Here is a 13,261-nt window from a genome sequence, read left to right on the forward strand (position 1 = left end):
CTCATTCTTTCCAAGGCCCGGAATAGCACTGAGATCCCATGCAATTTCACAGGCCTTTTGTATGTGTTTTTGTGCTGTGTGCTGAGACACTAAGCCGGCAGCTGACAATACCACAAGAAAATACCGCTTCTGCGTTAAAAAGCACGCCGATGGAAAGCGAAGCCGATGCAGATCATGTTGACAAAACAAAACATCCAATGTGACTTGGTTCAGAGCAGCTCAGTTATGCAATGGCCGCAGTAAGCACCAATGCTTCCGCTATTCATAACGGGATTAATATTGTTTATACTCGTTTTAACCAGCATATCTGTGATGATGGAAGTCTGAAATTGTCAGCTTTACTTTAGTTCCGCATGTGACTGCCATTTAGCGATGTTTCACCAAGCCACGCTAAACGGCAAGCACTAAATTAGGCACAAGCGATTTGCACGCTCCTGCAAAAAGCAGACAGGTAAATGCACCAATGTTTCTCTAGCGCCCTTTTTAAAGTGTGAATGGCTTGATAATCGTGCTTGGTATACACACACACCGTGGCGCGATCACAAAGGTCACGCTGCATCAGTAGTCTGGATTTGAGCGGGTAGCTTACTTTCAGCTGCAGTGATGGATGTTGAGGCCAGCGAGGCCGGAATAAATATCAGTATTCTTCTTGGAGGAGTTTCATGACAGCTTGATTTATCAACGTCACTGCTAAAAACAACATTTTTAGATGCCTTCAACTATATGACATATGAGGTAAATGGCCAAAGGAAATATGTGAACTAGGAGTCTAAGGGTGTAATGTATTCCTAATCTGATTTTTTTTGTACCGAACTGTATGGAGGTAAACAATGAGTGAGTGACAGGAAGTGTAACTGCCTCACGTGCATCTAGTATTTAGTCAACAAATATGGTGTTGCAAAGCCTTTGGCCAACGGTAGTCATGGATAGTGATAGCGCCAAGGGGAAACCAGAGCTTGAAAACCACCTTTTGTTGATTAAGCGTTAATCTGTTTGGGGACAAAGACAAGTGGATAAGATGAAAGCAGTGTGCCGCCATTGTTCAGGAGAGATGAGGAACGAGGCAACAAGCTGGAACAATGAATGCCGTACTTAAACTAAAATGGAACTTTCATTTCCTGAAAATAACATAATCGGGTGTCACAAGATGAGACCATACAAAAGATTGGGTCTGTGAGAACGAAAATAGCCTATTCCAGCTGACTTAGGGCGAGAGGCGGTGTACACCCTGGACTGGTCGCCAGCCAATCACAGCGCACTTATGGACAAACAACCATTCACACTCACATTCATACCAATGGACAATTTGAAGTCGCCAAAGAAAACGTACATAAAACCCACGCACACACGGGGAGAACATGCAAACTCCACACAGAGATGCCTTGGGGGGGGGGGAATCGAACCCCAGTCTCCTAGCTGTGTGGCCTGGGCGCAGACCACTCATCCACCATGCAGCCCACGATATGACGATATAAAACGATATCAAATTTAAAGCAGCGACCTTTATAAAAAGCTACAAACCCATATAATTGTAAAGCAGATTTATTTATTGCTTTGCTACTAAATCTTCAACAAACTGTAATGCTTGTGCTTGTCATTAAAGGGGACCTATTATGCTCATATTTCGTCCGTTTGTATTGATTTGTGGACTCCGATAGAGCCGCTATACACAATAACCAGCACAGAAAGCGTTGTAGTTCTTCCAGAATCTGCACCTATTCAGCTGTATATGTGGTGTATTAATAACAGTGTAGTATTTGACGTAGGCCATATTGCACGCTGACTGGAAAATTTACACAAAATTCTGATTTTTGAGAAGAAAAACACAACTGGGGTAACCAAGGTTCTCACTGTTTTTAACCCAATAACTGATTCTGGCTCAGTTTTTTCAAAGTTAAAAATAGTCTTGCATTCAGGTCGATACAGTACTTTGGATTAATTGTCCATGAACAGTATTAGTAATAGATGTATGATTGTATGGTTTAACATTATATTAATGACAAATGCAGCAAATGTTGTTAATCAGATATTTGTTGGACAAATAGTACAACAATATCATACTATTGCAGTACAATCCTTTTTGCATTTGGCTCATTTTGTGTTTTGTAGCAGCACTTGAGATCTCAACTCGGGCTAAAAATGGTATCACTTTCTTCATTTGTGTAAGGCATCATATTGAGAACTGTGTGTACCACCGACTCCTCTCGTGTAGCTAAATAAGGTAACCTAAATGTCAGAAACGAATCTCTGTAGGATGCGGTGCTGTCATGTAGAAGCACGACAATAAGCCACCAAAGGCTTACAAACTTCTTTTGGCAATTCCTCCATTTTGCTGTTTTGCTGTTGTCAGGGAAACAAATAATTAATCTCATTAGACAACAGAATGGAGGCTGACGATGACGTGATATGTCACACATGATATACTGTACAGTTCCAAAAGCTTATCAGGAATTTTGGACAGTGCGGCAATTATGGGACATTAAGAGGTGTAATTGAGCCTCGTGTTATCAAAGTAGGCCTTCTTCCTGTTCTGTTGCGAGGATCTGTGTGCTGCACTGCCAAAAATAACAGTCGTGTTCTTGCTGCTTTGCTTGCTTGCTTACTCCTACATCATCATGAAGATTACAGGGTGCACTAGCACATCAAAGCTGTTGCATAAATAAGAAAATAAAATAGATGGCCAGTGTTTGAAAGAGATGGCACCCCAGAAGCGAGCGTGGGGTTTGCAAAGTAATGTTGGTGGAGGCCTGGGAGCCACCAGCCCACACACACATACAGTATACACACTCAAACCTGCCTGCAGAAACGGTGAAGCCTCCTCCTACGTTCTTTCTCTTGGTCGTTTTGTCATCATTTACAATCCAGAGAGCCCCTGTGTCTGTGTCTTCCTGCGCTTATTGAAATGTTTTTTTTAATAATGCAATTTTATTATTAAATTCAAAACATACATAGTAACACAGTAAACAGTAAACACAGTCTGGGCCATCAGTTTCTGTGCTACAATGGCTGGATGACAAGAGGGTTCACTCTGCATGTGTCTTTGTGCATTGGCTCTATATCAGGGGTCTCAAACTCAATTTACCCGGGGGCCACTGGAGCTAGGGTCTGGGCAAGGCTGGGCCGCATCAGGTTTAAAAAAAAAAAACAACACATTTATTAAAAACAGAAAAATGAATAAACTTTGCTTTGTCATTTGTCATCCTGCATCCATGCTTGGGTAGCTGCAGGTGCACATAATATGCAGATACATGCACAGTGCCGCCGGTTTAATACTGTTTATATTCTGTCAAAAGTAAAGGCCTCCTTGTCTGTCAAACGTGTTAATAAGGTTCCCCGGCTTATGCAGCAACAATACCCTCTGTCACTGTCTCATTCACTTTAATACATTCTCCTTTTTCTACTATTCTACAGACAGAAGCGATCTGAATCCCCCCCCCCCCCCCCCCCCCCCCCCCTTCTTTTCGCAGCCTCCCACAAACGTCATCGAACCTATCATTTTCTCCGCAGTGGAGCAACGGTGACGTATGCTCGTCGCTGGTGCAGCTGAATTTTAAAAAGCTCTCATCCGCCCACGCGCCAACAGCACTAGTGCAAGCGTAATTATCATAAACTTTTGTGGCCCTCTTTATTCCATCTCCTGACTTATTCATTGGCTGTTGATGCATATAGAAGATGTACAAGGTGCTTGATTGATGCCTGTTAGGGGAATTTGACAGGTCATCGTGGTATAAGCGCTGATGGGGAATTTGCCTGCTGCATGGGCACGGAAAAGCACTTTTGTAGAGTTGTTTCACCTGAGTGTGTATTTGTGCTGTGTTTATGCAGGCACAGGCACCCAAATAGATTTACAAATCTAGTTTGTTGATGCCATTCTCACAGAGGTGAATAATGAATTCAATGAAAAATGAATGATGTTTTGCTTCATTTAAATGTCATTCTAAGAAAGAACGGATGTTATATAACTAAATATATAATAACTTTTTCTTTAAAAGTTGAACAAAGTGATGCCGGTCAACTTCCAATTTTCATTCCAACAATAGAAGTGATCTGTTCCGTGGTCAAACTGTCATTAAACCTTCATTAAGTGAACGAGCAATGTTTTTAACATTTTGAAATGTCAACAATGCAACAATAATTCAACAACTTCAACTCAATCATCCTTTTTTTATATGACCTATTTTTAGTTTTACTGGAGTTAATCATTACCGGTCATCGTTACATCTTTATTTGTGACATAGCGAGAGTGGTGCTTTTTGACATCAACTTAACATAATTATATACAGTATGTATCTGGAATGTCACAAGATCTGGTAAGATTAAAACATGACAAGATTTTTCTTTTGGAGAGAAGTATGAGAGCCGTTTAGCCAGAACTATGGCATTGCTACTATGAAAAATAATATAGTATATCATGGAAGTGGCAGTTTTGGAATTTGGATTATTGGAACCGCACAATGACAAATGTGTTTTTTGTTAATATTTCTGGGTGTCTGGGAAGGATTAATTGGATTTATTCGAATTGCACAAATACACAACACCTACGGTAATATTTTACGAGGGCAGGTTTTTTGGTTTATGGCTTTTAGCGGTTTCTACGGCTTATTTTGGAGATGCATATGGTGTTGGAATTGTACTGCCGTGTGTATTCAGGTCAAAAAGAAGTTATAAAACAGTGTCAGGCTTCATGTGACTGTGTGAGGACGCTCCTCTGTGCTTACAATGCTGTACCTGTCTGCCGTCATAACAGAGGCGTTCTTGCTCTGGGAATTTCTTAGGGAAAATAGGGTAAACCATATATAGAAAAAACGGCATCCTCTTATGCAAAGACACCAGTGCACACTATTGATGAAGAACATAAGGCCCAGCAGGTATGAGATGATGATGCTGTTGTGTGCACGGGCAAATAAGGTTAGTGACACCTCCTGTAGCTAGCAGACTAGCACTGTATGCTATGACGAGTGTGTGATCATGGTGGTTTGCACATATGTTCTATGGCTCATTATGACTCATGTCCCAATACTGATGACGAGGGTTGTAAAGCTCCCAGTCGTGTGCCTTGGACGCATTGCGCAATTTACCAGAGAGAGCTGACATTTGCAGCAACGTCACGTCAGTCGGACTTCCAAAAACATTGCACAGTCACTTGCTGTCTCCAAAAGTCCCCTTCAAAGTCTGTGGGAAAAACATTCTCTCCTTAGGCATTAACACAGCATGGAGACATTTAGGTGAGTCTCAGTGTAATCGATAGTCATGTGAGTATTGATATATCCATACCACAGAATCAATACTCCCATCACTAGTGCCACGCTGGCAAGTTTTATAGCGTGTACTACAGTGTTTTAAAGGGGACCTATTATGCTCATTTTCCGCCCTTTGTATTGAGTTGTGGACTCCTGTAGAGCAGCTAGATCTTCCAGAGTCTACACCTGACAGGGCCTACAGCTTGTGCTCGCTGTGATGTCACAAATTGTCGGTGATGTCACAACTCTCTGAAACCGAGCGTTCAGAACCATCCCTAACTTCTTTAACGGGGCTAACCTCATTACCTGAAACTTTGGCATCGTTTAACATGAGATTACAACATTTTAGCAACATTTATATGTCAGAAAAGTGGAAAAAGCATAACAGGTCCCCTTTAATGTTGTCTAAGTTGTATCTCTGTGAGAGGAGCAAAGACACATGCAACTGTTGTGAAAGTGAAATAAAGATACATGCAGGTATACACGGCGGTATACTTCACTTTATACTTCCATGCAGGATTTACAGGGGCTCATACATTCGCAGGTTAACCTTTTCATTATTAAAATAATTTAGAAAATGTTTCAAGTATGTATTCTGTCATAATTTTATACATGTTTTGGTTTGCTTCAGCATTTGTTTATGAGCTGTTTACAAATACTCTGGGGCTGCAAATAGAACATTTCTGATACAGATAAGATGTTTTAATAATAATAATAATAATAATAATAATAATGGATTCAATTTATAATGCACGTTCCATTCTTCACAATCACAAAGTGCTTCACAGGAAAAATGAAAGAAAAAAAGAAAACACAAGTATTAAAAACATGAGTGCAAAATAAAACCACAAGCATTAAAAACATGGGGGCAAATAGACCAAGCATCTAAGAAAAAGTTTTACTAAAAAGGTAGGTTTTAAGTCCTCTTTTAAAAGTGTCAGCAGACTGGTGCTCTGAGGTATGCAGGGAGAGCATTCCACATATTTTTGTGAATAAGCCTTTTATAAACACCTCATATTAGCCTATGTATCACCTATGCAGCTAGTTGTATTTATTTTATAATGGTCAACTATAATATCAAATTCTAGGCTAGTTGCCAAATAGCAGTATAAGTATATATAGTATTTTCACAGGCCGAGTAAGTAGTAAGAGTAAGGTGTGGAGCCATTGGACAACAGGCGTTAGATGCCACATCTGCAGTGTGCAAGTCAGCCAGGGCGCCAGCACGAGCAGAAGAAAGAAACAACACATTTGTGGCATAGAAGTATGTCCTTATGTTGACAGTGTTACTACTTAAACTTCCGGATTTTAATGTAGTAGTCGTCTGCTTCTTTATGTTGAAGCGTATTTTGGCCATTCTAAAAATGTATGTTCATGTACATTATATATTAGTTTTTTCATCCCCCAATATTGGTATGGGCCCCAAAAATCCCATATCGGTCGAGCTCTAATTATTATTTTTACATACATACATACCCATATGCAATGGAACAATCATTACTCAATGAGTTATAGTCTTGAGTTATTTACTTGCAATGAGCAAATGACTAAAAGTAGTGATTGCAATCAGAGACATTTTAGTGATGGAAAAAAAAAAGACAAGTGAAAGGAAAAATGCTAAATGCATAAAACATAAAATACATAAAAATGAAAAACAGACATTAAAGATAAATGCGTACAACATGTGATTGCAATCAGCGACATTTTATTAGCATTGTTTGTTCGTATAAATTGTCATATCTCACTGAAGTATTTCCTGCTGTGCATGAATGGATGACTAATGATCATTGTAGTGGAAATGTGAGCCCTCTATATGCCCCGCCCCCCCTGCACCGAATAAATTTGTTTAGAGCGAGAAGCCACTAGCTTGTGTATGAATGTGAGTTACATATAACATATGTCCAACATAACGTGACATTATGTTGGAAAGAGAATAATATAGATCAATGCCTCATTGGTTGGCAGGACAAAAACATGCAAGGAATGACACACAAACATGCATATAGAGTTGGAAGGATAATTCAGGAAACACAAAACATGCTCACCCGGTTCCTGGTGAAAACCCGCCCATCCACTATCAAGGTACAAGGGGGAGAAATGTTTGGCCGTGGGACAGAGAATGAAGACAAGAGAAGCTGTGTTACCTGCTTTTTTTTTTTTTTAATGCTTTAGTAAGATGCACATTTCTTTCTGGAGCAGACCCAAACAAAGACAAGAGAAGAAGAGTGGATTAACTTTAATCCTATCAGTGTTTCTTATTACGTGTGGACGCTGCTGACTACACCTGCATCACCGGAAGGAAGCTATTCTTGGGATTCGTATGTGGACCGGGTTTCTAAGTTGCTTCCAAGCAACAGGGGGTTAACATGCTGGATTTGATTTTGAAGCAAATGAGCAATGAGCAAACGTTCAGAGGCCCATTTTTACGGCTATGTTGATGAGAGCTCCGCTTGAGATTAGATGTAGATTATGTTGCTCTGCTTTGGGAGTCGAAGACGCAATCGACACCAATGGAGCGAGAAGGAGCGCTTGCTTGACGACGAGCCTTACAACATTCCCAACCCCTACTTCTTGGACACAGGTAAACCACCAAGTCACATCACTGATGCACCCTTCATATAAATTGATCTGGCTTTCTATGCATTAGTGCAGACGCAGTTGAAACCTAAAGACTACTTCCTGGAACCTTTGGAATGTTTTCAACTGAGGCCACTCAGTCTACTGATAACACACAAAGGAGCTCATTGTAGTTGGCATGAAACAGAAACAAAAATAACATTCCTCAGAACGTCACCAGTCACAAAAATGTTTTTTTGTTGGTGCTTGGAGCTTTCAGTTTCATGGTTAAACCGGATTTCCTACCATGACTGAATTAATCTTGCATAAGATGGCTACTCCTCTTTGGGACTCATGCATCGACATAAACCTGGAGTCTTATGAGCATTTCTATTGTAACATGCGTAATGTTTGCTTCAGCACATTTGCATACTTCACTTGTTATTCATTAATAGAGTGAGCACAGGCTCCAGCTCAGGTAGTTTAGTGTGCTTGAGTACAACATAGTGCTCACACCAGGGGTGCACACACTTTTTTTAGCATGAGCAACTTACAAAATGTCAAAATGATATCCCTACTTTTACTAAAATAATATAATATATTGCATGTTCTTTCTTTCTTCTGCAGTATGTGTTACATTACTGCATGAATCTTTATTGCACAATACAACTTCTATTCACCTACATAACCAAGATGGGCCCAAGGAATGCTTTGAATGCTTATTTTATATGAATTGCAAGCGTTTTTTTTTTATTTCTAACGTTTATTCCTAGCATTTTTAGCGTTCCTGCAAACATTGAACTATGTATTTTTAACAAAGCTGTTTTAGTATCGTAGTAGTTTACAGTAAAAGTGCATTCAACAAAAATACGGTGCATCACAGCACTACAGTCATCCCTTGTCATTTTGAATTTTGCAGCTTTGCTCTATCACAGATTTTTGAAATATATTCATTAATAAATCATGTTTTTTTGTAGTTGAATACATGAATATGTGCCTGGGGGACCCAAATGTTAGAAGAGGCTTTTGCGCAGATGCGACAACATGATGTCAGACACGCTGCCCTGTATTTCAATCAAAGTGACAAATGTCATCGTGAGGATGCATGGTAAAATTTGTGTGCCTTGGGATTATGTAACAGGCACCCCTGGCTCACAATATTACAATCTGGACTTTAGGGGTCCGTGCCCAAGCATCGTTTTAGCATCCATTTTGGGCCAAAAACTAAGCCAAGTAAAGGTTTGATTTTAGGGCCAAAAGGGTGCAGAAGGGCTCTGACAAATGTAGATGACAAAAAACTGTAATCTCCTAATCATTTAAGGCACACTGGCATATTTTTATTATACTTTGCATAGGGGAAGGAAACAAAGGGGAAGGATCTGCCGGGCAGAATCCTCTGTCGCCTCGCTGCACCGCACCTTCCTGAGAAAACATGCATGGGTGTCCAAAGTGTGGCGCTGGGGCCATTTGGGAAACTTTATTGTAGAAATAAAATAAACAAAAACTGAGCAAAAGTGGAACATACAGCATAATAAAGCGGAATACAGCGTAATAAAAACACAGATTATAAATATCAAAGGACAGCTGAACAGCTCTGATGCGAGTAAACAAAAATATTGGTACTATTATATTTATAGTCATTAATATTGTTATATATGATCATAACATTGGTTTATTTGGGGCTGCACGGTGGAAAAGTAGTTAGCACGCAGGCCTCACAGCTTGAAGACCCAAGTTCAATTCCACATTCAGTCATCTCTGTGTGGAGTTTGCATGTTCTCCACGTGCATGCGTGGGTTTTCTCCGGGTACTCCGGTTTCCTCCCACATTCCAAAAACATGCTAGGTTAATTGGCGTCTCCAAATTGTTCATAGGTGCATACATGTCTATATGTGCCCTGTGGTTGGCTGGTGACCAGTCCAGGGTGTACCCTGCCTCTCGCCCGAAGACAGCTGGGATAGGCTCCAGCATACCCACGACCCTCATGAGAATAAGTGGTACAGAAAATGAATGAATGGTTTATTTGGTCTCAGGAAATGTTGACAATAATATCTTTGAGCATCAATTTGTGGAACAATACACATTTCAAAACGCACCTGCATTTGTGCAGGCATATTTTTTTGCATTGTACCTTTTTAAAAATTAATGTTCTTAAATACTACGGATGAATTGGCCTTGTTTAATTATTCTGACAAAAAGATAACATTTTTACCTGAATCAGGTGATGTGATTTTACCAGCATTTATCTTGTCCACCACAAGAGGGCGGTGCGTCAATTCTAACCAAGTAGAAACAAGAATGTCCTTGGTCTTTGTTGTAACTAATAGATCATCTCTGTTACATGTTATTACTGTCCAAAACTATACTTGCCTTACTACCAATTTCCTCACCACACTTTCTATAACTATAAATGTGCAAAGAAAACCATATTTCCCACACAGGCCAATTTACATGTTTTTAAAAATATAATAACATGTAGTTTCCCACACCATAAAGAGCTGCTGGTTCCCCTGCAGTGTGGGGGCTATGCAGTGGAATGACTACATATAGTTTTTGTGGACACTTGGATCATAATGCCAACCATGAGCAACCTTTGAAGCAGTTAAATTGGAATGCCCCCATTTTGCATTTGGACAGAATAATGGTCCTTTCATTCCTGACGAAGATTGTAACCCTTGTTGATTTCGGCAGTGCGTAATCAGCTCCCAATCCCATGTCGTCTATTTGTGTCTCCAATGGCTGCTGGAGTAGAGCAGGGTAGCTCAGAGGATGTCTGTGGGGCTTGTGCAATGCCTGCAAGGTCCACTCCTTGTTTTCCATGTGTTCCCGGGGGTTGGATAGCTTGCTTGGAAGTTCAGACGCACACTCCTTCAGCTCAGAGATTAAAGGGGCTTGTCTGCAGCAGCCAGCAACAAGAGCTGCTCCCAGTTCACAACTTGCCCCAAGAGGGAGGGGATGAGTCAAGTTTGTAACTTTTTTCAGCCATGACTTTGGCAAACTGTGGAGTTATGTGCCTGTCTGGGTTCCTTCTCCACTTTGCAGGACAAAGTATGTTTGGGACACAGCGATTCAGTCCTGAGTGCTTGCGCAAATGATGCAGATGGGGTGCGAGGCTCTGCTTGGACTTGTTTGAAGTTTGCTCTCATGTCAAAGGTGAAGGATTATGCCTGGCACAGGAATTTTGGTCTACAATTTAAGGACTTGAGCAGAATCTCCTGGGAGCATGTGAGTCCTTTTGTCTTTTCATGATTATTTTTTTGGACAAAGTGCCATGCTATTCCTCAGCAGTGGAACAGTGGATGCTACCGCTGGGCATCAAACCACATACCACATCTCCGTGACCCTGAAGGAAACGCACGGGAATGCTCCGGTGTCCGAGCTGGGAATGGGCCAGGTCACACAAACCCCGGTGGATGGCTGCCAACCAGGAGAAGAGATAATCACTCCAATGGAGAACAGTCCTGTCCTTTGCAGGGCGCCGCAGGAGGAGGACAGGTGGCCATCTCTAAAAGCTGGGAGTCTACACCAGGAGGTGGTAGTAGAGGAGAATGAGGAGGAGGAGGAGGTGGAGATGAAAATGAGGATTGACGCATTTATGAGACGGCCCTCTAAAAACTCAGGTGGCTCTTCAGAGCAAAGTAAAGACACCCAGCAAGAATGCATTGTGGCCTCGCAGCCGTACCACGTCAACGTTCATGCCAGAGGACTGGTCTTTGGCGGCCATGGTGCTCTTACAGGACACACACTGCCTCGGGCCATGGTGCGGAGGTCCTGTCAGGATGAAGCCTTGCTGGACAGGAGGATTATGAACATGTATGATGACCCGTCGGAGCAGCAAAGAGACGCTCAACCCGAACGCCTCCGGAGGCCGAGGAGTGTGTGCATGCTGGCAGGCCCCGGTCCGATCCTTGTGGAGCAGCGGAACCAAAACTACCTGAAAAGGACAGGCGTTGTGGAGGGCAGCCAGCTGTACAGAAGCAGGAAAGCTGAGTTAAGGGCTGTAGATGGTCTAAATCCTGTCGTGGTTCAGCGAGTCCCAGTTCCTGCAGAGGTGATCCCCAGAGTTGGCCACAGAAGCGTGAAGACCAGGCCTCTTAGCATGACCGTGCTGGAACTGAGGAAAAGGTCCTCTGATGATGACATGAGCGGGCAGCAGAGCAGTAACCACGCAGGTCTTGATGCGGGAAACTTCCTTAAAGGAGCTTTCCGTTGGAGGTTATTTGGTAAAAGCGCTCAGGAGAAAAACAAGGACAGCGACGGTGCCAACTGTGCTAAATCATCTCCTAAGATCAAATCCGATGCTCCAAAAAGTACACTGAGCTCATTGAGACGGAGCCTCAGTATGCGCATCCGGAGATCTCGGCCCCGAGACAAAGTTACTCCAGGGTCTGAGGGGGATTCGAAGGAAAGCTCTCAAACCAAAACAATGCCTCCTCAGCCCTTCTCATACCTCACAGGGAGAACGCTCCCGTCTTTTGTGGAGCAAATAGACGACACTGGGGGCATGCAGTACATCCAGTACCACAGCCAGGGCAAGGTCAAGGTCATGCAGGTCCCCCTGTGCCCAGCAAAACTAGCTAAACCAGCTGAGGAGGAGCCCAGCTTATGGCAGCTCATTGCTAACCGCTTCAGGAGAAAAGAGCAGCCAGGCAGCGGCAAATGCAAAGGGAAAGACTCAGGCCAACATGTGCTGATTCGGAATAGTAAGTCACTGTCCGTCGCCATAGAGACACTGGCTGACAGAGAGTCCCATAAAGGTCAAGGTAAGACGTGCAAGATTGCTGACTTTCTGTCTCTACCCAGGCGCTGTAAAGAAATACACTCAAGTGCACTTTTTTTTTTTTTTTTTTTTTCAGTGGGCAGGCAAATGAAAAACACATGGGGAATTTGGGGTTTGGATGGCATTCAAAAACATGTGGAGTAGCTTGAGGAATTTCTATTTTGGGGCCATTTTATTTCAATGTCTTCAATGCATTCTGTGCAAAATACCTATTTTTCTTCACATTGAGTTTCCCTAGTTGTATCAACGGCAAACTAAATGGATTTACACTATCATGGATCTATTATGCAGAGGCCTAGCTCGCTCTTGTTACCAAAGAATAGAGCAGTTTCCATAATGCTTTCTAGTTGGCCTTTCGGACTCACAGCGCAAAGCAACAAGCATAAAACAGTCAGTGTGCTGTATTAGGGATGCTTTTGGCAGGCCGGCGTGGCTAAATTGAGATGGCTGCGGCCCGAGGAAGAGGACACTTAAGCTCTGTGGCATAAAGATTAACTCTTAGCAGCGGTTTAAGTTGCTTGGAATCGACTTTCCTCACAGAATTTAGTAGGCAGTCATACAAAGTTGAAGGTTTAGACACACAGTTTCTCATGCCATTGAATAACAAGGTGCATCCAAACTTGTATAATACATTAAACAATACTGTAAAAACAAGGGGTAGACTATAATATTAATTTAAAAGTCA

General features: G+C 42.0%; 1 protein-coding gene across 3 annotated transcripts in view; it reads left to right on the forward strand.

Moving 5' to 3' along the window:
* Nucleotides 1–13,261, forward strand: part of agap3 (ArfGAP with GTPase domain, ankyrin repeat and PH domain 3) — a 133,775-nt gene that overhangs the window by 42,726 nt on the left and 77,788 nt on the right. The window contains exon 1 of one of the 3 annotated variants that reach the window (XM_058069017.1): nucleotides 3,496–7,821. The exons of 1 other annotated variant lie outside the window; for it this stretch is intronic. In XM_058069017.1, coding sequence (XP_057925000.1) covers nucleotides 7,710–7,821 — 112 coding nt within the window. In that variant the 5' untranslated portion in view covers nucleotides 3,496–7,709. Of the gene's footprint in view, nucleotides 1–3,495; nucleotides 7,822–9,757; nucleotides 12,560–13,261 lie in introns of those variants that run through there. One more of the 3 variants, XM_058069015.1, reaches the window with a different exon arrangement.

This window comes from Doryrhamphus excisus, chromosome 3, assembly GCF_030265055.1.
Source record: "Doryrhamphus excisus isolate RoL2022-K1 chromosome 3, RoL_Dexc_1.0, whole genome shotgun sequence".
Classification (NCBI taxonomy): domain Eukaryota; kingdom Metazoa; phylum Chordata; class Actinopteri; order Syngnathiformes; family Syngnathidae; genus Doryrhamphus; species Doryrhamphus excisus.